Source organism: Eumetopias jubatus, unplaced genomic scaffold (assembly GCF_037043125.1).
Source record: "Eumetopias jubatus isolate StellerSeaLion01/CBP00866 unplaced genomic scaffold, mEumJub1_p1.0 scaffold_12, whole genome shotgun sequence".
Lineage (NCBI taxonomy): Eukaryota > Metazoa > Chordata > Mammalia > Carnivora > Otariidae > Eumetopias > Eumetopias jubatus.
Window position 1 is genome coordinate 37568980 of NW_028274818.1, and position 26851 is coordinate 37595830.

At 38.0% G+C, this 26851-nt stretch overlaps 1 protein-coding gene across 2 annotated transcripts in view; it reads left to right on the plus strand.

Moving 5' to 3' along the window:
- The window catches only part of DTL (denticleless E3 ubiquitin protein ligase adapter), a 41319-nt gene extending 19418 nt beyond the window's left edge, over window positions 1-21901 (plus strand). The window contains exons 12-17 of one of the 2 annotated variants that reach the window (XR_003612633.1): window positions 4302-4391; window positions 7493-7628; window positions 16823-17655; window positions 19791-19901; window positions 20005-20102; window positions 21632-21901. Coding sequence is in view for 1 of the 2 variants with exons in the window: in XM_028125739.1 (XP_027981540.1) it covers window positions 4302-4391; window positions 7493-7628; window positions 16823-17655; window positions 19791-19889 (1158 nt within the window). In the remaining variant the exon portion in view is untranslated. Of the gene's footprint in view, window positions 1-4301; window positions 4392-7492; window positions 7629-16822; window positions 17656-19790; window positions 19902-20004 lie in introns of both variants that reach the window. The other variant, XM_028125739.1, reaches the window with a different exon arrangement.
- Window positions 21902-26851: the final 4950 nt, after the last annotated feature.

Below are 26851 nucleotides of genomic sequence, written 5' to 3' on the forward strand. Positions count from 1 at the left end.
TACATGAGAAACATAATAAAAGATTATGCAAAAAATACTTCTGCAGTGATCATTTTTTAAAAATCATTTAAAATCAGTTTTTAATTATGCATACATAATTATGCATATGATTATATATTCTACATATATGTTTGCAAGTGGATACGGACAGTTTTATTGTTGATTATGAAAGTTCCTCTCTAGCTATCTTCTCTAGTACAAAGGCTTTTTGTTTGTTTGTTTCAGGGAATGAGGGTTGAGGTACAGTTTTCTCTCTCTAAAGACATGCAGTAAAGAAACTTGGCTGTTAGTAACCCATTTTCAGATATCCAGTCAGGGGATATCACATACATGGGTGACCCTTTCTAAATTCCTAGGCTGGGTCACATGTCAGTGCTGAATGATGTGGTTCAGACATGATGTTCTCCTGCCTGTCCACACATAACTCAGTGTGCAGGCTCTGATATTTGAGATCCTGGCAAGCTTACTGCTCCTAAAATTGAATTTGCCTAGTGAGGTGGCTCAGTTTCTCTTTTCCATGATTAAAAAAAAGGGTGGGGGTGTAATTTAAAAACCATTCCATGCAAGCTGAGTATCATGCTGTTAGGTTATCTTGTAGCTCTGCTATGTTTCCAAAAGGTCAGAATTCTCTCAGGTGTTGCGATTTTTCCTACCTTAAAAAGCCCATGGGCACAAGAAAACAGAGTGAAAGAAAAGAGATACAGATCTTAAGACAGAAGGGAATGGCCTTTTAATCTTTACCACTGCTCAGCAAAAGGGAGGTGTAATATAGTTAGACTTTCTGATACTAAGGACCAAGACTTAAAAATAGAAAGTTAATATATTTTTTTATTTTTAATTTCTTACCCTTTGTCCCACCCCTCCCTCTCCCCTCCCTTCCCTGGTTCATTTCTGTTATAGCCACTGAATAGTATTGAAGTGGTTATAAATAAACTCATTTGGCACAGTCATTCTACCGCTGACTGGTGAAACATTGAGCCTGACACTTTAGGAAGTGTAGATGATCTCATGGCAGAAATAAAGATGAGATTTGGTTTCTGACTGGGCAGAGTAAGGAGATTTTTTGAGGAAAGGTGCCGGTCTTTTTTGCATGTTTAAGGATACAGAATGTTTTATTAGATGTGTAGCTTAGAGTCAGTTATTTCTAGTGGTAACCTTCATAGTTCTAGGAGTTTTAACTTGGGGATTCTTCATGTCTTGAATTAAAGTCTATATAACAACTAGAATATGTAAGAAAGGACAGTTTTCTGTGTTTTGACCATCTCCAGAATGCATAGGTGTAAATGTCTCTTGGACCTAATAGTTTCCTCTAATTACTTAAAAGTAGAGGGAGGTTTTTAAAAAATGAAATCCTGTAATTACGGTAATGTTTTATCATAACAAAGTGACAATAAAAACTTATTTGAATAAAAATGAAGGATTTAAAAACAAGTTGAGTTTCACTAGGGGAAATTCATCTTCTTTGAAGTAGTCAACAAGTATACTATACCATGTAGGGTAGTCCTAAACTGTGAAAGCTCCTGTAATTACCATTCATACAAACTTGCTAGACATTAGTACTCATTTCAGCCCACAACGTGCCCTTCTCTCCACCCTTTTTTTTTTATTGAGATAGAATTCACATAATAAAAAATTCATCATTTTAGTCATATTTAAATGTACACTTGATTTTGAGTAGCCATCGCCACTGTCTCATTCCCAGACATTTTCATTACTCCAAAAAGAAACAACTGTACCCTTGAAGAGTCACTCTTCATTCTCTTCTGCCCTCAGCCCTTGGCAACCACTAACCTATGTTCTGTCTGTGGATTTGCCTATTCTGGACATATCCTATAAATGGAATCATACAATATGTGATTTTTTATGTCTGGTTTGTTTCACTGAGCATAATGTTTTCCAGATTTGTTTGTTGCACATATCAGTACTTCATTCGTTTTTATGACTGAATATCCATTGTATGGATAGACCACATTTTATTTATCCATTTATTAGTTGGTGGACATGTGAATTATTCCACTTTTTGGCTTTATAAATAAAGCTACTATGAACATTCATGTACAAGTTCCTGTTTGAACATATATTTTCAGTTTTTCTGTGTGTATACCTAAGAATAGAATTGCTGCGTCCTGGGGCACCTGGGTGGCTAGTCGGGGTTGAGCGTCCATCTCCTGATTTCAGCTCAGGTCATGATCTCCAGGTCGTGGAACTGAGCCCCACATTGGGCTCCTGGCTGGGCAGGGAGTCTGCTTGAGATTCTCTCTCTCCATCTCCCCCTTCCCCCCTACCCCCGTTCACGTGCGCACGTGCTGTCTCATTCTCTCTCTCAAATGGATGAATAGAGCTTTAAAAAAAATTGCTGGGTCATATAGTAATTAATTCTGTGTTTAACTTTTTGAGGAACCTTCCCCCTACTTTAAGGTTATACGAAGTGCCTGCCTCAACAAATGCTGACTTTTATTGTCATTATTATTATGTTATTTTTGTTATGTTATATTTATAAATTATATTTAAATATAATTGACAATATTGTCAATTATTATTATTATTATACCTTATTACCAGTTTGTAAAAAGTTTTTCCAAGGGATCTTTTGTTTTTTCTTTTAGATCCTATAGATAAGTGCAAAAAATGTGCATATATTCTGTTGGCAGATGTTTGGTTTTCTTGAGATTTATTTTAATCCTTTGTGTACATGTTTAGGTTCCCTTAGGTATTGTAATGCCCAGAAAACTGAAGAAGAGGTAGTATCTTGAAATGACAAGCTAAAGGCCACAAGCAGAGTAAACCAGTGGAGTAGGATAATGTGTTCCTACCAGGGAGGGTCAGTCAAGAGGACATTAGGATTTTCTCTCCTTTTTAATTTGCTGCTACCTGGCCTGCTTGGGCCTTGGGTGAAGAGAAATTTAATGGGCTGGGGCCATCCCAAACACAGGAGGAAGGAAAATTTCTGTGGTTCCTGAGATAGTTAGAGACTATCTTGAAAGTCTTTCCTAAAATATGCTACCTTGTGAGAGAATGAGTTATTGTTCTCTGTGCCATTGTAGGAGGCAAAAAGTGAGATCCTTTTAGATAATACTCAGGAAAAAGCTTTTTCTGTTAAACTCTAATTAACCCAGCAAGGCAAATTAGATTCTACTCTTTCTCTTCTTTTGCTTTTTGAATCATTACATGTGCCATTTAACCCAAGAGAGGAGTAGTAATAATTGAGTTGGATGACCTTATGAATCAGTGTGTTGACTCTCTTCACTACAATTGAAGGAATCTATTAAGTTTTCTTAGTCATTCTCTGCAAATATTCTTTCCAGAGTCTCCTCCACTTTCTTCATACAGACGAGCAATGATTCATAGCCTCAGGAAAATGAAAAGAATAATTTTTTTTTTCCAAACACATGCTAATAATAGTTATGTGAGTTTATATGCCATAATGTGCTGATTAATTCCCATGGCCTCTGAAAGGGATTGACAACTCTTGAATGAGTCAACTGTCAAATGCATATCACTAGTAGCATCCAGTGAGGGAGGAAATCTGATCCTTTGTCACGTGTATAGTACTGCACAATCTGACCCTTCTTGATTCATTAAGATGTGGCAGTACTTAACTGAAAATTCAAGATTTCTTTAAGCAAATTTACCAAAATGAAATTTTAGGGGATTTTTTTTTTCCCCCAAAAAAAGTGCCATGTGGAAGTGCCATATAAAAGTATATAGTTTATATTCCTTCAAAATGAAGGGGTATAATTTTAGGGACTTTGGTAAAAATCAGTGAGTCTTTTGGGTGAAAGACTGTCCTCTTGTCAGAGGAGAACTGGTAGTATGTCTGAGATGCCTTCAGCACTTATATAATGTAGTGTTCCTGAAGATAGCTGATTAGAGAAGATCTGAAAATGTCTAGGCTATGTAAAAACAGGACTCCACTTGAAGTTCATACTACCTAGCAGCTGAACCCTATCCTTATAGAAAGTTTACCAGCTAAGAGGTGAGGAACAATGTCATTCTTGAATTTTAGTCAAAATATATATAGCTAGGTAGTCTTGAATTGAAATAAGACCTGTCCTGGTATTTAAGTTCATATTATTTACTTATTTTGGCTCTTTTCATTATGTTTTCTCAGATCAATGACAGAAATACTTTTATTGCCCATTGGGACTCTTTTCTGAGCTATAACTAGGCATACCTAGAGAGAACTTTGGTAACAACCCTGAAACTCTGTAAGACACAAATATGGAGAGGTTCAAAGGCTCTATCTGGAAGACCTAATACTGCTCTGCTGACTTGTTTTTTCTTTTTTGATGGTGTGATAGGTCTCCACACCCTGGCATCCTCCTACTGTGCTCCAGGGTCACTCTCAAGAGGTCACATCTGTGTGCTGGTGTCCGTCAGACTTCACAAAGGTTTGTAAATAAATCTCTGTCATTGGTTTAAAAAGTAGATCACAGATTTGTAGATTTTCCCAAGGTTAGTTTGAGAGTTACACACTTTTATGCTTAGAGATTGAAAGATCTAGAGGCCATCCAGGATCTATGTCAGCATAAACCATACATATTCTACTTTTCTCTACCAATAGGAATAAAAATGGATTTTTTTAAATTTAAACTCAGTTAATTAACATATATTATTGGTTTCAGAGGTAGAGATCAATGACTCATCAGTCTCATATAATACCCAGTGCTCATTACATCACCTGCCCTCCTTAATGTCCATCACCTAGTTACCCCATCTCCCATCCCTTCCCCTCCAGCAACCCTCAGTTTGTTTCCTGTGATTAAGAGTCCCTTATGGTTTGTCTCCCTCTCTGATTTCATCTTGTTTTATTTTTTCCTCTCTTCCCCTATGATCCTCTGTTTTGTTTCCTAAATTCCATGTATAAGTAAGATCATATGATAATTGTCTTTCTCTGATTGACTTATTTCACTTAGCATAATACCCTCTAGTTCCATCCACGTCATTGCAAATGGCAAGATAAGAATGGATTTCTTGATTCCCTAGAGTAATTTCTTTCCTAAACATAGAATTAAGTTGTTTTTTTTTTAAAGATTTTATTTATTTATTTGAGAGAGAGCATGAGACGGGGGAGGGTCAGAGGGAGAAGCAGACTCCCTGCCAAGCAGGGAGCCCGATGCAGGACTCGATCCCGGGACTCCAGGATCATGACCTGAGCCGAAGGCAGTTGATTAACCAACTGAGCCACCCAGGCGCCCTAGAATTAAGTTTTTAATGTAATTAAATTTCATCTGAAAATCTAAGGTAAAAAGAAAATCTAAGGTGGAAAACTAGTTTTTATTAACTTTCTACGTATTATCAATGTGGTATTTTACATGTAACATCTTGACTGTCCTTCACAGTCCAATTTAGTTTTCACATGCCTAAACTGTGCTTACTGTGAAGTCGTAATGTGTTAGGTTATCTATGGCTACACTATGTAAGTGGCTCCAAAATGTTTTAGACATTTCTCACTTAAAAAAAATTTTTTTACAATAATACTTAAAGACAAACAAACAAAATACCTGAAATGTAAAAAGGCCAGAAACATAAACTTTGTGAATATGTAGGGATTTCATACAATAGTGGCCCAAGTTCCACTAATTCTCCCAGTCCCTACTGCCTCTAGTCTTTGGGTTATTTGGGGTTTACAAGAAATATCACTTCTGTGGTTATCTCCCCTTTCATTTATGACATTTTGAGGTTTTGTTCCCATCTGTTTTTTATCTTCCAGAAACTTCTTATGGTCTGGTCTACTCATGGCATCCCTGCTAGCTTTCCAGTACTGCTGTGGATTTCTTTTTATTTCTATATCTGTATAACCATTTCTGTGGTCAGCCTTATGATAGACTCTTTTTTTTTTAACTCATTGCTTTAATCACCAATAATTAAATCCTAATGACATTTTTCTTCTGAGATTCCATGTAACTTCCAGTGAAATATCTGCTTTTAACATGGAGTTTTGTATCTTTGGAGAACTAAGAGAGTTTTTTAATTACTCAGTTATTTGTGTTCTCTTTTTTCAACTATCATATATTGCCCTTAACTATAAGCACAGAAAAGACTCAGAGGTAATGACAGGGCTGTTTACCTATACTAATCTAATGACCACTACTTTAAAAGTTTTTGTTTGTTTGTTTTAATAACTTTGTTCCCAGCCTAGAGTTAAGAAGGTAAAATATGGTTTTATTTTTTAATTTTTTTTAAAGATTTTTTTATTTATTCATTCAAGACACAGATACAGAGAGAGAGAGAGAGAACATGAGCAGGGGGAGAACCAGAGGGAGGGGGAGAAGCAGGCTCCCTGCTTAGCAGGGAGCCTGATGCAGGGCTCGATCCCAGGACCCTGGGATCATGACCTGAGCCAAAGGCTTAACCATCTGAGCCACCCAGGCACCCCTAAAATATGCTTTTAAAATCTAGCCTTTGAAATTGGAAAAATTTAGATTTCAGTTCTAGCTCTACCACTTAATTGTGGTGACCTTGGGCAAATAACTTTATTCTTATTTTGTAGATGAGGTTATTTGAGTTCAAGGCTTTTTACATTGTAAGAATTAAACAACATAAAATATGTAAATTGTCAGACTCACAGTAGGTGCTCTGGAAATAATTCTTGTTAATAGACCATAGAGTAACTGGGGATTCCAGGCATTTCTTGTAGAGCAGTTAAATATGTGTGTCTTCTTTTGGCCTCCCAGTAAGGAAAGGAAAAAGCTGCCAGTCTCTGGGGGCCAAGATTTAAGAAGAACGTGTGTTCTTTTTTTTCTCTCTCTTCATGACTGAAATAGAGAAATTATATAAACAAATGTTGGGGAACAGCTCTGGTACCAGTGGCCATTTGCCACAAGCTCTTCAAGCTGGACTTTCTCTGCCATAAAAGGCTTGGGACCAAGATCGGGAATGGTCAGATATTTTTAAAGGGGCAAAGGTTATTTTTAACTTCTTTCAGCCTAGTGAACTTGTTGTTTTCCCAGATTACTCCTTTACCTATCTGAAAAAGAATCTCAAAGGAATGGTTTCATTCTACTTGTCACAGCCTACTAGAGTCACCGACTAAGCCTGATCTTGGAAATGATCCCATTATTTCAGCAGTAAGCCAGAACATGTAGAATTCAGAAGAAAGTGGTAGAAATTGAATGTTGGTGGCATACACTGGTTTATCATTTAAGAGAGGAAATAAAAAAGGTGTCATAATTATTTATTTCATAGTTATATAGAAGGTGATGAAGATGATGACTTGCCCAGGTTTTTGAACCTGAATTTATAGTAGGGCTTTAGGTCAGGTAAGACATGACTGGTAACGAAAGACATACCATCAGAATTATAAAGAAGCAAGAGTTCTTTGGAAATTTGGAGTGATTCCTGAAAGCAGGGGATGAAGTATATGATCATTTTCTACATCCTGGTATATTAGATGGATTAATTCTCTAGTCATAAGTCCTTAAGATCTACTTTTTACTTTGTTGTAAATCTTTGACTGAAACTTCTTAACTCCCTTCCTGATTCTCATTAGATTGCTACCTGCTCTGATGACAATACACTGAAAATCTGGCGGTTGAATAGAGGCTTAGAGGAGAAATCAGGAGGAGATAAACTCTCCATAGTGGGTTGGGCTTCTCAGAAGAAAAAAGAAGCGAGAGCTGACCTAGGTAAGGATCCCATGCATTTTTCTACATTGTTTATGGTTTGATTGGTTTCATTCTACAATACAGAGTGATAAGCTAAATTTGATCTTGTTTGGTATATTTTTAAAGGAAAGCACCATCTTTTTGACATTCATTCTTTTCAATAAATATTTTCTGAGCACTACTAGGTTTATCATCTACACGAGGCACTGGAATACAGTGGTGGATTTACTTTCAAAGTATCAAACACCTGCGATGTGCTAGGCATTGTTCTGAGTTGCTGGACTTTTAGCAGTGAACAAAAGAATCAAAAATCCCAAGGATGTAAATGAAGCTTACAGATTAGTATGAGAGGCAAAGAAACAAGTTAAAGTAAAATATGTACTATGTCAGCTAATAATAAATACTTCAGAAAAAAAGGAATACTGGAAAATTAGGTGCCCAGGGAGGCCTCAATGTTTAGATGACATTTGAGTAAGAGAAGTGAAATAGTGAGCCATGTGCACATTTTGAAGAACATTCCAGGCAGATAAAACAGCAAGCACAGAAGCCCTGAAGCAGGAGTAGGCCTGACATTTTTTGTTCCTCGAGGAGGCTAATGTGGCTATAGCCCCTGTGACTGGAGCAAGCTAAGGAGAGGGAGGGGAATAGTAATGGAAAATGAGGTTCTTATATGATTTGGGCTTTTATTCTGACAGATAAAAGCTATTGCAGGGTTTTAAATACAGGAGTATCATGAGCTGACTTTTCCTAGCTTGATCATTTTTACTCCCGTGTTGAAAACAAATTATAAAGGTACCAGTGTAAAAGCTGGAAACTAATTGTGAAGTCCTTTGAAATAATGCAGGAAGCAATGATGGTGACTTGGACAGAGGGGTAGCAAAAGATATGGTAAGAAGTCTTCAAGTTCTGGATATATTGTAAATATAGTGTGGAATCAGATATGGGATGTAAGGGAGAGTTATCAAGGATCACTTCAGAGTTTAGGACTTGAGAAGCTAGGAGAATGGAATTGCTATTAACCTCGATAGGAATCATTGCAGACGAAACAGGTTTGGGAGGGAATAGCCAAAGTTCCATTTGGATATGTTGTTTGATACAATTATTAGACATTCAAATGAAGAGGTCAGAGAGGGGGTTAGATGTTTAATTCTGCAGTTCGAGGCTAGAGCTGTAAATTTGGGATTCATCATATAGGTGAAGGAAGCTATCGTTAAGAAAAGAGGATAGGTCTAGGCTCTGACCCTTGGAACACCCCAGTGTTTAGAGATTGGAGGGGTGAAGGAACAGACACAACCAGAGATAGAGAAAAATCAGGAGAGTATTGTATCCTGGAAGCCAAGTAAATAAATGGAGAGGGGGATGAATTTGGTCAATGTTTTTAGCATTCCATGTAAAAATTGGCCTTTGGATTTGGCAATATGGGGATTATTTGGTGACTTTAATGAGAGCAGTTGGCAGAGTGTCAGTGTCTGATGGGTGTTAAGGAGGATCAGAGAAGAGAACTCGGAGCCTATAAGTATAGAGGGTTCCTTCAAGGAGTTTTTGCTAGAAAGAAAAGGAGAGAAATGAAGTGGTAGCTGAAGGAAGAAGCAGTGTCAAAATTTGTTTTTGTTTTGTTTTAATAGGAATATAGCATTTTGTATGTGACTGGAAGGATCCTATGGAGAGGGGGAAACTTGATGCAGGGAAATTTGCTAGAGGAATGTTCTCAAGTGTGAGGGGGTGATATCAAATTTACAAGTAAAAGGGTAGGCCTTTGCCAGGGGTGTGGAAAGTCCATCCGTAGTAATTAGAGAAAACATAGAATATATAAGCACAGTGAAGGTAGGTGGATAGATGGGATGGTCAGAACCTGTGGAAGTTGATAACTTCTCTTTTCTTAGCTGAGATAGGAATCGAGATCATCAAGTGAAAATAAGGATAAGGGAGGAGGTGGGTGAGATCCGAGGAGAGATAAGAAAGTGTGACATGAATCATGCAGAGAAAAGAAGAGTAAATGGACTGAGGAAATATGGTTGTTGGGCTGTGGGTCAACTTGAGGCTAGTAGCCATGAATTAAAAGTGAGCAGTCAGCATGGTTGTGTGTCTGCTGCCTAGGTACAGTTACACTGTAGGTGGGGAGTTGCATTTAACCAGGGATGTGGTTTAAATCCACAAGTGTGAAGTGAGGGGGGGGACAAGGAAGTTGAGGGTAGATATGAGAGGATGACTATAATGACTGACTACGGGATTGAAACTGGGTGAAGAGAGAAGTGAGGATATAGTGGCACTCGGGGGATAGTATCGAAGTGGGAAGATGATGAATTGAGATCCCCTGAGGATGAAGGGTTTTTGGAATTGGAATTTGGAATTGCTCACAAAAGTGAGCTGGAAAACAGGTGGTGAGTGAAATTGGGAAAATGGAGGATTTGCAGGTTGGTAGTAATAAAGTCAAGGAATAAGGGGCTTGAGTGAGTGAAAGGACAAGGCTATTAGAAGGAGGCCAAGAGACAGAGCAAGCAAGGTATTGGAAAGATCATGAATGTGGATTTTGTAATAACCGTGAATTGAGAGACAGTGTTGAAGAGTGGGACAATGCACCAAGAGCAAAAGTCTTCCAAGCACTGAGCCAGCCAGAGGGGATTCTGATGTTATCAACAGAAAAATAGTACTAAGCTTGAAATTCAAACTTAAAGATTCATTTTACATTAACCATCAAGGCCTAAGGTAATGGGGAGTTGAAGGTGAGACCAATTATATGCTCATTTTTCTAGTGACTTATTTATTAATCTCTTACAAGTTGTTATAAGCAGAACTGGACTCCAGAGGGGTCTTTTGTTCTAAGTCTACTTCAGTAAAACCTTTGATGCCTTTATTTTTGGTTTTTGGTTTTTCCTCTCTTTAAAAAAAAATTTTTTTATTAGTATCATAGTTTAACAAGTCAAATAGTTCTACAGCAGTGAATAAGATAAAAAGCAGTCCCCAGACACCCTGCCCCACAGTTCCCCTTTTTCAGGGGTAGCCACTGTCAAATCTTTTAGCTGATTCTTTGATGTGTATGTCTATATCTCTAAATAATATTTGTGCATTTCTATTTCTTTAGGGTTTTGTTTTATTTTGTTGCAGTTTTCAACATTATCTGTTGACTTCTTATTATGTGAGATGAGGATTTAGCTCTCTGTGCCTCCACCACTACCAAACCTCTGCATGCTCCGCATTCCCCTATCTTCCCAATATAGGATCATAATTTTGGTTTGATCAAGAGTATTATTATTTTTTTCTATTCAGAAAGGAGTTACATACTTTTTATTTCCTCTACTTTTTTTCCCCTTGAGGCTTTTTTTTAGAGCCTTGTCAAGGTATATTCACATATCACAAGTCCACCCATTTAAAGTATACAGTGCAGGGTCTTTAGGATGGTCAGAGTTAGGCAGTCATCAACACAATCTAATTCTAGAATTTTTTCAGCATCCAAAATTAGGGTTCCAATTTCTCTGTATCCTTATTAGCACTTCTTATTGTTTGTCTTCTTAATATAGCCCTTCTAGTGAATGCAAAGGGGTATCCCATTGTGGTTTAAATTTGAATTTCCCTAATGGCTAATGATGTAAAGTATTTTTTCATGTGCTTATTTGCCATTTGTATATTTTCTTTGGAGTAATGTTGAGTTATAAGTGTTCTTTATATACTCTGGATATAAGCCCCTTGTCATACAATGATTTGAAAATATCTTCTCTTATTCTATAGGTTGTCTTTTTACTTGCTTAATGGTGTTGTTTGATATAAAATTTTCTAATTTAGTTGAAATCCAATTTATCTGTTTTTTCCTTTGTCATTTGTGCTTTTGATGTTGTATCTAATGAAACCATTGCTTAACTCAAGGTCACAAAGATTTACTCCTATGTTTTATTCTAGGAGTTTTAGTTTTAAGGCTCTCTGGTCCATTGTGTGTTTATTTTTGTGTATGATGTGAGGTAAGGATCCAAATTCAGTCTTTTATACATGGATATCCAGCTTTCTCGGTATCATTTTTATTTTTTATTTTTTTAAATATTTTATTTATTTGACAGAGAGAGAGAGTGAGAGCAGGAACACAAGCAGGGGGAGTGGGAGAGGGAGAAGCAGGCTTCCCGCTGAGCAGGGAGCCAGATGTGGGACTCGATCCCAGGACTCAGGGATCATGACCTGAGCCGAAGGCAGATGCTTAACTGACTGAGCCACCCAGGTGCCCCTCTCGGTATCATTTTTAAAAGAGACTATTCTTTACTCCATTAAATTGTTTTCACACCCTTGCCAAAACTTAATTGACCATAAATGTAAGGGTTTATTTTTAGATTCTCATTTCTGTTCCATTGATGTATATGTCTATCCTTATGCTGATAGCACATTGCCTTGATTATTGTAGCTTTGTAGCAGGTTTGGAAATCGGAAAGTCTGAGTCCCCCAATTTTCTTCTTTTTCAAAGTTATTATGACTATGCTTGTCCTCTTATATTTCTATACGAATTTTAGAACCAACTTGTCAATTTCTGCAAAATAGTCCTCCAGGATTTTGATATGGACTGCATCAAATCTATAGCTCAGTTTGGGTAATATTGCCATCTTAATGATATGTTAAGTCTTGTGATCCATGAACATGGATGTCTATTTGCTGCCTTGTCTTTATATTTACTTATCTCTCCCTAATTTTGGAAAATGAAAAAGCGAAGAATCATATGAGGAAAAAGCCATCAGTGTTTCCACCACTCACAATTTTAATTAACATTTTAACTTATTTTTTGAGATTTTCCTCCTTTTCCACAAAGAGATTCTTATCAACAGAATCATGTTTACACTGTAAATACATTTGGATTTCTTGGGGATGTTTTCACTGAACATGATGTCCTAAGCACTTTCTGTTATCTTTTTAGCAAAATATTTAAAATAGTCCACTGAGTAAATGTTCCATAGTTTATCTAGCTATTCTATCATAGTTGGACATTTTGTTTCCAATATTTTGTGAAAATTTTTTTCTGAATTAAGGGTTCCTTCATCCCATTAAAATAGATTCCCAGAGGTGGCATTTCTGTGTTAATTGCAGTAACCATTTTAAGAGTATTAATGAAAAGTGAGTTGTTTAAGTATTTTTAGTGTGTCATTAATTATTCTTAGTTTTGGAAACCAAGTCACAAAAAAAGTTACATATGTTGACTAAGTTTGGACCAGAATAATAACAACAACAACGTTTAGCCATTATTGAGTATTAGCACAATCATTCTAGGGACCCACATGGATTATCTTATTTAGTTCCCCAAACAACCAAAACTGAAGCTCAAGGAAAGACTTGCCTCAGATCACACAGCCTTGAAGTTGTAGTAGAACCAGAGTTTAAACACTTGCAGCCTGGGTTCAGAGCACATGCTTGCAAGCACTCTGCAGTACTGCCTCCTTTAGAACTCAACACAGGAAAGCAAAATTGGAGTTAAGACCTGACCAAGAGGGGCACCTGAGTGGCTCAGTTGGTTGTCTGCCTTCGGCTCAGGTCATGATCCCAGGGTACTGGGCTCCAGCCTGCTTCTCCCTCTCCCTCTACCACTTCCCCTGTTTGTGCTTTCTCTCTCTCTAATAAGTAAATAAAATATTTTAAAAAAAGAGAAAAAACCTGACCAAGAGTTATGCCTAGATTTCTCCATTTCTGGATGCTGCTAGAGTTCCTCTGAAGAGCACTACAGAGCAGCAACCCCACATGAATGCCAAGGGCTGGCACATTGGCTATTCAACCCTATAGCCCAGCTTTCAGCAACAGATCGGCTGCTGCTAATGACACTTCCGTTTTGAAAATTATGGTCCTCTGCTTTCCCAACTTCTAATTGTCACCCCAAGCTTCACTGCTATCCTGGGCTTCATATATTCTCTTCTGGCCCTTTTAACACAGCAGCCAGAAGGCTTTAAACTCAAGGCACGGCCACTTTTCCCTCTGCCCTACTTTTCCCAGCCAGCACCTGCTCTGTCACTTCCTGGTGTTTCACTGTTTCGGCCAACAATCTTCAGCACTGTCGAGGTGAATGGTTCTTAACCCCAGCTGTGCATCATAACCAGTGGTGGAGCTTTTTAAAAGTTTGTGTATCCCCAGATAGGTCTGGGGTGGGGACCAAGTACCTGTATGTTTATAAAGTTCCAAGTAATTCTGTTATGTAGCCAGGATTGAGAACATCTGGTTTAGGCATTATTGAATGACAAAGATGATTGTCTTTATATTAAAGGAAAGAAACCTTACCTGTTTTATCTCATGTGCTTGCTATAGTCTCACCAGTCAGCAGAATACTTAGAGTCTGTTTTTTGATGCCTGGAACCTCCCCGTCCTCTCTCAGCAGTAATGACATTTAACAAAAATTGCTTAATAATTCCTTGCTGAGTTGCTATAGGGGCACTAGACTTAAAAATGAGTAAATCATCATCACCTTCCCCTAGGTGCTCACAGTCTAGTCCAGGAGGCAGATACAAAAGCTGTGGTACATTATTAACATTGCTCCTAGCTATATAAACAAAAGAACCTACTTACTCTGGGAGAGGAGGAAAGAAGTTTGTGAATTCTTCACAATGAAAAGAAGTTTGTGAATTGTGTAACAATGAAGTTAACGATGTCATCAGAGCCTGAAACATGAGAATTTTTGCCTGGCCAAGAAGGGACAGACTTGGCAAGAAAGCCACATGAACAAAGACAGAGATGTGACATTGTGCAGCTTGTTCAGGAAGCAATGAGTAGTCTCCTGTAACAGGATCCTAAAGTAGCAGAGTACATGATATGACTGAAAAGGTGGGGTGAGGCCAGATGGCAAACCCTATACAGAAAGGAGCTGCAAAGTGACCAGTTATTAGTAAGCTCTCTATAATTCCTCAAAGGAACTGACTTTCAGGAAGCTTTTAGGATAGTAAAGCAGTCTATGCTACCGTGTCATCAGATCTCGTGCAGTGCTTAGGGTCAGTGGAAATTCAGTAGATGATGTGCTAAATGGGCACGTCATATTAAATCGATAGATCAGTATAATGGCATACTGTATAGCTGTTAAAAAGAATGCAGTACATCTAATGTACTTGTAGAGATATAGAGAAAAAGATAACACTTTTAAGAGAAAAGAGCAAACTGCAGAATGTATGTGGGGGAGTATGTGGTGTATGTGTGTTTTTAAAGTATGATATGCCTTGTGTGTACTAACAGGCATATAGAAAATTGTGAGTTGCACAAGAACATGAGTAAAATGAGAAGATTAAAAAGAGGACTTTTTACTTTTCACCTTATTCCCCTCTTTAACTGTTTGGTTCTTCTTTTATCATGAACTTTATTATCTTAATAATCTAATTACTATTTTTAAAAAAAGATTTAAATTTGGCCTAGAGTTTTGTTAGCCTTCCAAGTTAAAATCTACTCTTTGAACCCCCATGGTCCCCTCCTTCTTTCATTTTAACATCCTAAAGGAAGAGAAATGCCCTAGCTTTCTACCACATCAGATCCCCCGCTGACCTTTAGTAAACACTCCAGAAACTTAGATATCTGTGTGGCCCAAGCCCAGCTGCCCCTGGCCCAGTTTTTCCTTCTCCCCTAATCCTGTCTTCGAATCTGCATGTTGTAAGACCCATACTATTTTAGGACTTTCTGCCTTAACCATACCCTTCAGCCCACTTTAATGGAACTAAAGACTACAGGGGTTATGTAGTGACTGTTGACCTGCACTGAGCAGTGAAACAAATGAAAAGTTTCTGTCCTCCTGAAATAATAACAAATCAAGCTCTGGAACATGAGTATGAGAACTATGACCAGATGCTTCAGGGACAGGTCCCTGTCACTAATTTCCCTTGTATAGCGTGTTATGACAAAAATGGGGGTTTCCAGTAATGATGCATTGAAGGAGCAGTATCACTTTGGCCATTTCTAAACATATGGTTGATGGGAAAAGTTTAGGCAAAAGTCAGTTTGTAGAATTTCTTTGTTGCAAGGCAAAACTGCTTGATTAGTAAAAAGCACAGGGTAGAACATAAAGGGTAACTAAATGCCTGAAATTAATGCTTGTAAATCTGTATTCTAGTTAAAAGAGAGATTGTATTTTTATGTCAGCTCATTTTAAATTCAAATGCATATAAATGCAATTCAGTAATTAAACTGAATTAAATATCAGAGTGATAATTCAAAGAGTTTGTGACTTAGAAAATAAACTGATGGCCTTTACTTGTTATTGGAGATAGGAACACTGTTTCAGAAATCTACAAAGCTCAGAAGGAAAGTAAGAAAATACAGAGCTGTCTGTGGTGGGGCCCAAGGGGGAAGAAGCATAAAGTTTATAAGAATTTGCCTAAAGTACTTGTCATTGCTTGTAAACAAGAGACAGGACACATAGAGAAGAGTTCTATCCACTGTTTGATTTGTTTTACTAAGAGCAAGCAAGCATTTCGTTTCTAAAATGTTCTTTGGCATTCTTTGGCTTGTAGCCATTTGTAAATTAAGGTGGAAAACCAAGTGAGGCCTAATAACCTTAACAAGTAATTGATGGGGTTATTTCTTGTGGAGATTAAAAGCTCTCCATTTAACAGATAGGGAAACTGAAGTAGAGGAGGTAAAGGGTTGTGTTCAAGTCAATAGTAAATGAATGTGCCAAATTTTAGACCAGGACACTTCTGTTTGGGAGCCATTGTGCAGCGCCTCTCTGCCCTAGCATTGCTGAAAAGTATATATGGCAATCCTAATGGCAACTTTACTTATGAAAACAAAATATTAACAACCTGATGTCTAACTGTTACCTTAGAATACTTGGTAGCTATTAAAAATGATAATATAAATCTATATTAATGTGAGAAATAGTCATGATATGCTAAGAAGCAGGTTACTAAATAGTATATACATTATGGTCTTGTTTTTGTATAGAAAAATTTGAAGTGTATAATGTATATATTACAGGCACAAGTATAGAAAAATGCTAAAAGTTGTTTACCTGAATACTTTGAATTTTTTTTTAAATTTTTCTGTATTTTCTAGATTTAAAAGTATATGTTTTACAACAGTGGTTGGGAGGCTGGCAGTTAGGAAAGGGGAAGGAAAATGTTCCAAGGGTGTGTTAACAATCCAATGATCTGTGTAACCTACTCACTGGGAAACCCATTTCTATATGAGTAAGTTAGCTATAATTTTCCTTGATGAGAATTCAGGAATTTTCTATGACTTTCTCTTCTGATTTTTGTGACCCTCTTTTTTTTTTTTTTTCCCAGTGACAGTAACAAGTAGCCAGAGTACTCCTGCCAAAGCGCCCAGAGTAAAGAGCAGTCCATCCATTTCCTCCCCATCATCAGCAGCTTGTGCTCCAAGCTGTGCAGGAGACCTCCCTCTTCCTTCAAATACTCCCACATTCTCTATTAAAACCCCTCCTGCCAAAGCCCGGTCTCCCATCAGCAGAAGAGGCTCTGTCTCCTCTGGCTCTCCCAAGCCACCCTCATCTTTCAAGATGTCCATTAGAAACTGGATGACCCGAACACCATCCTCATCACCACCTATCACTCCACCTGCTTCTGAGACCAAGATCACATCTCCAAGAAAAGCCCTCATTCCTGTGAGTTTGAAATCATCCCAAGCAGTGGCTTGCTCAGAGTCTAGAAATCGAGTAAAGAGGAGGCTAGACTCAAGTTGTCTGGAGAGTGTGAAACAGAAGTGTGTGAAGAGTTGCAACTGTGTGACTGAGCTTGATGACCCAGTTGAAAAGCTTCATTTGGATCTGTGCTGCCTTGCTGGTAACCAGGAGGACCTTGGTAAGGACTCTCTAGGCCCTACCAAACCAAGCAAGATAGAAGGAGCTAGTATGAGTATCTCAGAGCCTCCTTCTCCTGCCAGTCCTTATGCTTCAGAAAGCTGTGGGACACTACCTCTTCCTTTGGGATCTTGTGGAGAAGGATCTGAGGTTGTAGGCAAAGAGAATAGCTCCCCAGAGAATAAAAACTGGTTATTGGCCATGGCAGCCAAACGGAAGGCTGAGAATTCATCTCCGCGAAGTCCATCCTCCCAGACCCCCAATTCCAGGAGACAGAGCGGAAAGACTTCTCCAGGCCCGGTAAGTTGGCAGTGGTGGGAAGATGCATTTCCTAACTCAAATGGGGCCAGTGAGAGGATACGTTCCCTAATTTGAAGAGGTCAGACACAAATCCCTTCTCAGGAGTCAGGATGCTTTCTTTTTTTTTAGTAAATCTATTTATACCTAGAGTTGCCAAATTTAGCACATAAAAATTCAGGACAAATATTGCATGGGACATATTTATACTAAAAATTCCTTATACCAAAAAGTTATTTGTTTGAAATTCAAATGTAACTGGATATTGCTGTATTTTATTATCTAGCAGCCCTATTTATTCCCATTAAATGCCTTCTGTCAAGGTCCAGGGGTGCCTGAGTGGCTCAGTCCATTAAGCTTCTGACTCTTGATTGCGGCTCACGTCTTGATCCCAGGGTTGTGAAATCCAACCCTCCTGGCTCCCAGCTGAGCAGGGAGTCTACTTCTCTCCCTCTGCCCCTACCCTCCCTCCCCCACTCGCCTGGAGGGTGGGCGCTCTCACTCTCTCCCTCTCTTTCAAATAAATTAATTAATTAAAAAAAAAAAAAACCTCCTATCAAGTTCCATAGCCCTCAGCCCTCTTGCTTGATTCCTCAAAGCCTTCATCATCCTCTAGTATATCAATTCAAAGGTATCTTCCCTCTACTTTGTTTGATATTATTCCCTCCCCACCCCACCCCCACCTTTTCTTTTTATTTTCTCCACCGCCACCCCCAGGCCCCCTTTTTATTTTCTCCACCACTCCCCCAGCCACCACTTTTTATAGATTCCCTCCCCTTCTTATGGATAAAGCTGACATTCGTGGGCAAGTTGCCAACGTCCATAAATAGATTTCCAGTTTGTAATTACAGTTTGATTATTTAAAATACGGTGAAACTTAGATACTTACAAAGCAATTTAAATGAAGAATCCTTCCAGATTTTTATGATTTTCTCCAATCTTTTTTACAGTCATCTTGCTCACACCAGTATTTTTGGCAATTCACCTATTACCTATACTTTTAAAACATTCAGCTTAGTTTCACTTACCTTTTTAGGACTCATTTCATTGACTAGCATAAATTTAAGTTAAATAATTTCAAAAACAAGTACTGCTGGCAGAAAATAGGTTTGTGAAATTGGGAAAGGAAGTGACTCATTACTAATGGTGGAGGAAGTAGCTATAAGCGTTGGGTGAGTATGGGCACCAGTCAGAACTAAAAAGCTTCAGGTAATCAGTTTGCAAGTTAAGGTGGGATGGGTTAAGGAAGGTTCTGCTGTGCTTCATAGTAGCTCTTGCTCTGTGTTAAGGAGAAGGTGGTAGAATGATTAAAATCCACTCCAAGAATCTAAAAGGCAGAAACTGGATAACCTCAGGCCAGTTCTAGTTTAATAAGTGTTCATATCCCCCTCCTACTATCATGAAGCCTATCCCATAATCAGAGGGAAAATAAACTAGAAATATTTTAAAGATTATTTCAAACACAAGCTCCAACCAAGACCTTGCTACAGAACATGGAAAAAAAATCAGCTATAATATAGGAATTATATTTTCACTGTATCTGTTTTTTGCCCCTAACCAAAAATTTTTTTTTCACCAGAGGAACTGGTCTCAGCTGTGTGTTAGCAGAAAAATAATTTCAATGAAAAATTGTTTTCACTAATGTGTGAATTTTAAAGGCTTTTAAAAAGAGTGTCCTGGTCCCATATATTTCTGGTTTTATAATTTCAGTCTTTGAAGCTAAAGTTTCTTTAAAAGAATTTTCTGCTTTATGTGCATGATGATAATGTAGATTCTTTCAGAAGAGGGTACCGGCTGCCATTTGAATCGCTATCCCATTTGTAAATTTGGGAGGGTGATTTACTCATTTGTTTCAAGAAGAAGGGTTATTTTAACCTTTCGTTCCTACTAGGAGGTTTAACTGGTAAATATTTTCTGTTCACGTGAAAAATCTATCCCTTCCATCCTTGCATACTGTCTGTTCAATTTTTATTAAATTCAGTACAAATCAGCCAAAAGACACATTGCCATCAAAATGTTTGGGACTGAAAGCTGACTGACTAAATTTCTAGGCATCGCAATTTAAAATACCTTTTAGTGCTAACTTGCTGAAGTTAACAGCTGAACTTTATCTTGAAATCTAAACTTTCTTTTTCTAGGTCACTATTACTCCCAGCTCCATGAGGAAAATCTGTACATACTTCCATAGAAAATCCCAAGATGACTACTGCAGTCCTGAACAATCAACAGAATTATAGATTCTAATCTGAGTGAGTTAACTGAACTTTGGCCCATTAAAACAAGACAAAAAATACAACAGAGTGATTCTATAACTCTAATCTTTAAGAAAGCTACCGTTTTTTTCATTTTCAGAGAAAATCCTTTCAACTCTGAAGTTTACCTGCTCTGGTTCTACTACCATAGCTTATATGCAGCTTCCTTGGGATGAATGCTGTGTTTAATTCCATAAAGTAAGTTTATCACTCTGTAACTTTCTGAATGAGTAGTCTTTACTTTTTAAATTATGCCTCTTCTCTACAATAATGACATCCCACCTCATAGAGGCAAAAAGCAAGACTTGTCTCTTGTTACTCTGAGACTGGTGCACAGTGGAAAATATCTGCTGGTCTTGGCAGGAGGCCTGTCTGTGAAGGCTGGTTGCTGAAGAAGTCTTCTGCTGGAGACCTCTGGATCTGTGCTGCCTCAAACAAATATAATTTCATTTAAAATTTATATAATCTTTTCACTACACTTTTGGGAGTTTTTTTGTTTTTTTAGTATGTGTAAAAATGTGATGTTCAGATAAGTACATTTATCTTGATTCAGTGTTCAGTGTTAAAATACAGTCTCTTAAGTTAAAATCATCTTTTTTTTAAGAGCAGTGATAAATGTCAGCTCTTTGGAGAAACTAGGAGAACAACACTAGAAACCTTTACTTGTCTTTTTTCCCCCAAATATATCTCCCATATGAGACTTAAGGTCCTTCTATTTTTACTAAGCGATTTACTATGGTACCAATCCAACATCATGGTCTCTAAGAGGTTATAATTTTTGCCATTTACTAGACAAAGATATTTATAAAATCAATAGTCATACATTAAAGTTGGGGTTTGAATTCAACTTGAATTCAGTTCTCTAGGGGCTGTAATTTTTTAAAAATACAAGTCATCAATTTAAGAAAAAGTAATGATTTCTTACTGGTACTTTTATTAAAAGAACATAGCTCTGAACTGAAAATCCAGAACCTAAAAAACAATTTTTGGCTTTAACTTGAATTTTTGGATTCTCTTCATATACATAAAAAACATATACATAAAAAACCTCTAGTATAGCCCTGAGCTGAAAAGTCATGGAAATATCTCTAAATATTTAATATAGAAGGTGTTTAGATTGATTCTAAGTTAATAATATGCAAAATATTTTGAACATCTTCCCTTTAATCAGCAATTACATATCAATCATCTTGAACTGTTGTTTTCTGTTTTTCGCCTTTATAACCTCGGAGACACAAGCTCTTTGTACTTCTGTGTACTGTGTCCTTGGAAGGGGATCCCCTAACAATCATGACACTTGGTTCATTTTATCCATATCCTTAAGAAATATGTAGATTTTATTCATATTTTTGTCAAAATTTAAAAATCTGTTCTTAATGACAAATTTTAATTCCTTTGATTCCTGTAAGTTAAGCTTGTACCAACCAGAACTACGTATGTGAATTAAACATGGCTTCTCCGTGGTTTTATGCAAGGAGAAAAATAAAGAGAAGCCTCAGAATTGCTGTTTTTGAAACAAAGCACTCCATAGAATTAACTGAATATTTAGAAACTCTACTTATAATTAGTGTTTGATTTTTTAATGTTAGGTTATGGAAAGGTGTTATTTATGACCATATCTGCTAATAATGCTACCTATCTCTTGCTTTGAAAGCCAGTGGGGGTGGGGGGTAGGATAACTAAAGTAGATGATTATATTCTTTGTATCCTTGAACATCTCCTAACAGCTCTACCGAGTAAAATTGGGGTAAATGTGGCTGACAGAAACTGTGCTGAGAGTCTCCTGGCTGTAACACGTCCCACTTGGAAAACTAGTACTTCAAATGGGTACCAAAGGTCAAATGTAATGAGATAATAATTATTCCTGCCTCTGTCAGCGTCAGACTTTGAGCTGGTCCTGAATAATAAAGCCTTTTACCTTATCTGATATCCTTTTCTGAGCTTTTTGCATTAACCTAGAAGCAGTCTACACAAAAGAGCTCTAGTAGTAATCAAGAATCCCTTCTACTTGTTCATTGAATAAAATTTGTTTATTCCCAAGGATATGATCTAGTTCAAGCTGAAAGAGGTTTTAATAAAATACGTCTTGCTTGGTCAGACCTTGAGTGTGTAAGATGGCTTGGATTACTTGAAGTAGGGTGGAGTGTTGTACTTCTTTTTCTAAACAAGTATTTCCAGCCCAAGCTTTTCCATTTGAATACACTCCCAGCATTATTGCTACAGTGCTGTATTAGAGTTTCCTTTGGCTGTTTCAACACAGGCCCTTAATTTACTTTTGTGAGGGTTGACTAATTAGTCCTTTAAAATGTTTCCTTTAATCTGGGCTGCACATTTAACTGATGATAAATCAAGACCATCTGTAGCTACCCTGTTGGACTGGCAGAGGGCAAATTCAGCTCACCACCCCGTCTCCAGCCCTAATAGCTTAAAACTTTACTAAGACTTTTGGAACATCCTGTATAGGAATCATTTTTTTAAATCCTCAACTGTGCAATATGGATGTCTGGAGGTAACTTTTTAAAGTGTGTGTGTGTGTGTGTGTGTGTGTGTGTGTGTGTGTGTGTGTGTTGCCTTAACCCCCAGCCTATGGTCATGATCTTGTATAGGTCACATATCAGGGCAAATATGCCTTTTGAGAGCCTATCATAGCAGATAAACTGCTGCTCTCTGGTCTGTTTTTCTGCTTTTCCTAGTCCCAAGAGGGTCTGGACTTTCTTTCACACTGCTCTTAAAGCAAAGGCCAAGTAGTCTCATAGAATCAGTTCCACAACTAGGTAGCATGCACAACATTTTACAGATGTGCATCAGAAGAGAGCCTGAGTGAGAATGTCATGCTGGGGAAACTGAGTTGTCCTCCTTATGGCAATTAAAGGGATGAATGTAGGCCCAGTGAGCTCTTGCTCATCAAGTCTCACTACTTCTCAACAGGTCTTCATAGGAGATTCTTTGGCTGCCCCAGGTTTGGATCAAGCCACATCATGAAATAACCAGTCATTAAATTCTTGGGAATTATGGAAAACCCTGCTTTATGCATTAGCTCTTTAGATACTGGTTGAAAGTTATAGGGAGGCCAAACACTACATTGGACATGAGGTGAGTCTAATGCTTCATTAGATTTGATGCTAGGAATACAAGCCCAGCTTGTTATAAGGGATCCATTTTGTTGTCTAAAGTGGTAGAAAAACCTGTTTTATTTCTGAGCTATGTTTGAGTGCCTGCTAAAAAACACGAGGGTCGTTAGGGAATGATGTAGGGTAAAGTCAGCCTTTTCAAAAAATCACCTGAGCATATTAAGCAGCTTGTTCAGATCTGTAGGCTTACAGCAAGTACATAGTATACAAATAAGTATTATATTATTAAAGAATAGGCTTGTTCGATCCCCAGCACTTATCCCTCCCATTTCCCGGCTAAGCCAAGAAAGAGGATTTCAAGGATATATAACCAGGTTCTTTATTTTAAATTTCAAAGGTTTAGTATTCCATTTATACTTCATTTCTCTTTAATTTCCTTAACTTGCCACATGCCCCTTCCTGTTTTGACATTCTAAATAATTTGTATTCAAGCCATTTTGTGGACTGTGAATAGCACATTTCAAAATGTCTTTGATTGGAAGGTTTTCAATTCAGTCAGCATTTTATTCATCACCTGGGTGCCAAGCCCTGTGTGAGGCACCTGGACTGGAGAGTTCTCTTTATTTTTTTGTTGTCAGAGGAGTCACTTTATCTATGGCATGTCAATGGGTAAAGTCGGCATTTGAGAGAAACAGGCAAAGATCAGATTTTCAAGTCCTTTGAGTAAAGTTGTTTGTGAGCAGCTATTAAGGTAGCAAGTGCTGTCTAGATGCAATGCAGACTCTTCCCTCCAGGAACTTCTTTCAGCAGCTGCTTAGAGCACCTGAACTTTTCAAAGTAAAATGCTTTTCTCATGCATGTGTTTATGATGTTCTTTACAATATTATGAATAATAGTTAAAAGCATGATCTCTGTAGCCAAACTGCCTAGCTTTGAATCCAAGCCCTAGCTGTGTGACCTTGGGCAAGTTCCTTAACCTCTCTGTGAATCAGTTTTCTCGTTTATAAAATGGGATTGTGTGGTTATCACACAAATATAGCTCTTAGGACAGTGCCTGGCACACAATAGCTAACGTTTATTGAACAATTACTGTTAGCTATTAGTCTCAAGATTGGGAGAGAAGGGATTCTATCCTTATTTGATAAACGGGCATAAAGGTTTAACTTTTCAGTTCTAACTCATTCCTGTTCATTCCCATTCCACTAGAACCATGGTCCTCAAAGGTATGGGAACTAAATAAAAATCACCTGAGAAGCTTTTTTTTTTTTACCAATGTTGCCTGAGTCTCCCATTCCTAGCGCTTTTCAAAAGGAGCAAGTAGACCGCTAGAAAAACAAGACGAAAACAAAAGCAACTCCAGTTCTGCAGGTGTTTGAGATTCATGATTCCTACCTACCAAGTACACATTAAAATTACAGAGGTTATTTCATATGTGGTCTCAGCCAGTGTTCAAAGAGGTTATAATTTGCAAATCTGTACCCTGGACTCCTAAGCAAGCCGAAGCATTTGCTCTCACAGAGCTCACCCTCCCATTTCCTGACCTCTGCCCCCAGCTCTGCTACATTGTTTAGCATGTGTTCACCTTTGGGGAGGAAGCTGCAGCTGGCTGGCCGTTAGTGCCAATTCTTGATCACTTGTTAGACTATTGTGTTCCATGGCCAGTGAGTAGGCACATAAGAGATGAAGCTCAAAGCAGGCCATGTTGCTCTCTTAGTAGCTCTGATTTTGTAGGATGCAAGATTCAAACATTTGGTTGAGGAGTAATGTGTAGACTCTAGATTCTTTTTTCTCACTTAATGAGATTCTTCCCTGGGCTTCTTTTTGTTGCCAGTAATACCTGTTGCCAGTGTCACATCAGTGCCAAAATACCAGCCATGGAGGTTTCTTTGACATTATGGTGGAGAAACCCAACACTGGAGTTTCACTTAGCATCTGAGCACCAAATTATGCCGCCACTGCTACTGTTCAAGACCCTGGTTTCCAAATTTCCAGGAACTTACAAAATGTGGCGTTCTCGATTAGGAGCTGGCATCTGCACCTCTGCAAACAGATAGTCGTCCCCCCATGCTCAGCGCCCTTCGTGGGTTGGTGCCAAAACTATCAATTCTAATGAAGATGTTAAGGGCTGCTTTTTGTTTTCCTGTTATCAGCCTACTCACTTTCCAAGTCATAGTGTAAAAGTACAAAAATTATACAAATCAGCCCTTCCCCCAGCAATATACTACCAGATAATATATGTTAACTGAAACAGTAAGCTATAAATAAATCATCTGGCCTTGCTATGTTGACATGAAGTTAACAAATATTGTCACACCACATCATTCAATAATCGTTCAGAACCATTCTTCCCCTTTTTAATTTCTCTTCCACCTTTTTTCCATAACCTACCATGCACTCACAATTTTCCACAAATTATTTAATAAGAAGCATAGTAGAGTTTATTAAGTGTAACTGTGAAATAACAGGAACTGAAATAATTAAAATTAAAATCCAGTAGGCATTATTGTCTCTGTAATGGGTCATTATTTGGCCCACCAGTTAATAAGTTGGAAACGCTGCTTCCTCAAAAGCCTTATTGAATTTAGATAGCTTTATGTAGGAGTAAGAGACTCAGAGTCCAAAAATCAGTATCTTCACAAGGGTTGACTAGCAAACAATCTGAAGTGAACATTAATAACTTCAGGGTAGGGGTAGGAAGGTAGTTATGCTAAACATTTCTCAGCTCCCTAATTAGGCAATTAGGTATTGGCCTTGAAGTGTTGAATCTGTAATTAAGTTTCTAGCTTTGGAAGACTATATCCTAAAACCAAAAGATGTAAGCAACGAAGTCTAGAATTATACGTGGAGAGTCGGGAGGATAAGGAAAATTAGAATGTGGTTTTTTGATGATTAAGACTGGTTTCTATTACAGCCAACTCTCCTGTAAAATAAATTTCACAAAGAGAGGATGTCGTTTAGAGCAGCTTGTTAATTTGAGTTATCCTATAGTGTCCTCTTGCCCTCCTGTTTACTTTGTCAGTATTTCTAGTCCCATTCATTTTTCTCCTTTTTCAGGTTATGTTGCCCACTGAACTCAGTTGAATAGTAATTAAAGCCAGTTGGGGATTTGATTCCCAAATGGGCCAATTCACTTCACTCTGTTCCATGGCCCTTGGCACCCTCTCACTTACCTATCCTAGCCATCTGCTCCAGAAAGAGGAGTGGAGGGGCGCCTGGGGAGGGCTCAGTCATTGGGCGTCTGCCTCCAGCTCAGGTCATGGTCCCAGGGTCCTGGGATTGAGTCCCGCGTTGGGCTTCCTGCTCAGCGGGAAGCCTGCTTCTCCCACTCCCACTCCCACTCCCCCTGCTTGTGTTCCCTCTCTCGCTGTGCCTCTCACTGTCAAATAAATAAAATCTTTAAAAAAAGAAAGAGGAGTGGAAAAAGTATTTAGGCTCAGTATAAACCCCAGAGACAAACTCATAATAGGTATCCTCACTACATAACTTGTAGGCATTTTGAAAGCCTGTCTTTCCTTGTCTTTCTCCCTAAAGACCAAGTTAATAAACCTCTTTTGATAAACTTGTAGATTGTTTCATGTAATGCACACAATAACCCTGTGGGTGGATATAGTTTGTTATCTACGTTTTGACAGATGAGGAAACTAAAGCACAGAGAAGTTAGGTAATTAGCCCAAGGACACATGGCCAGCAGCTTGTGGATTTGGTCTGACTCAAAGCCCACAGTCTTAATTCCCGTACTATAATGCCTCAGAGAAAGAGACTTGTCCCTGGCCCTCTATTAATCAAATACAGGATTTCTATTTTGCACACATTCAAATAAGAAGAACTCTCAAAATGTTCCAGATACATTTGTTCTTTGAGTAATAAATGAAATAA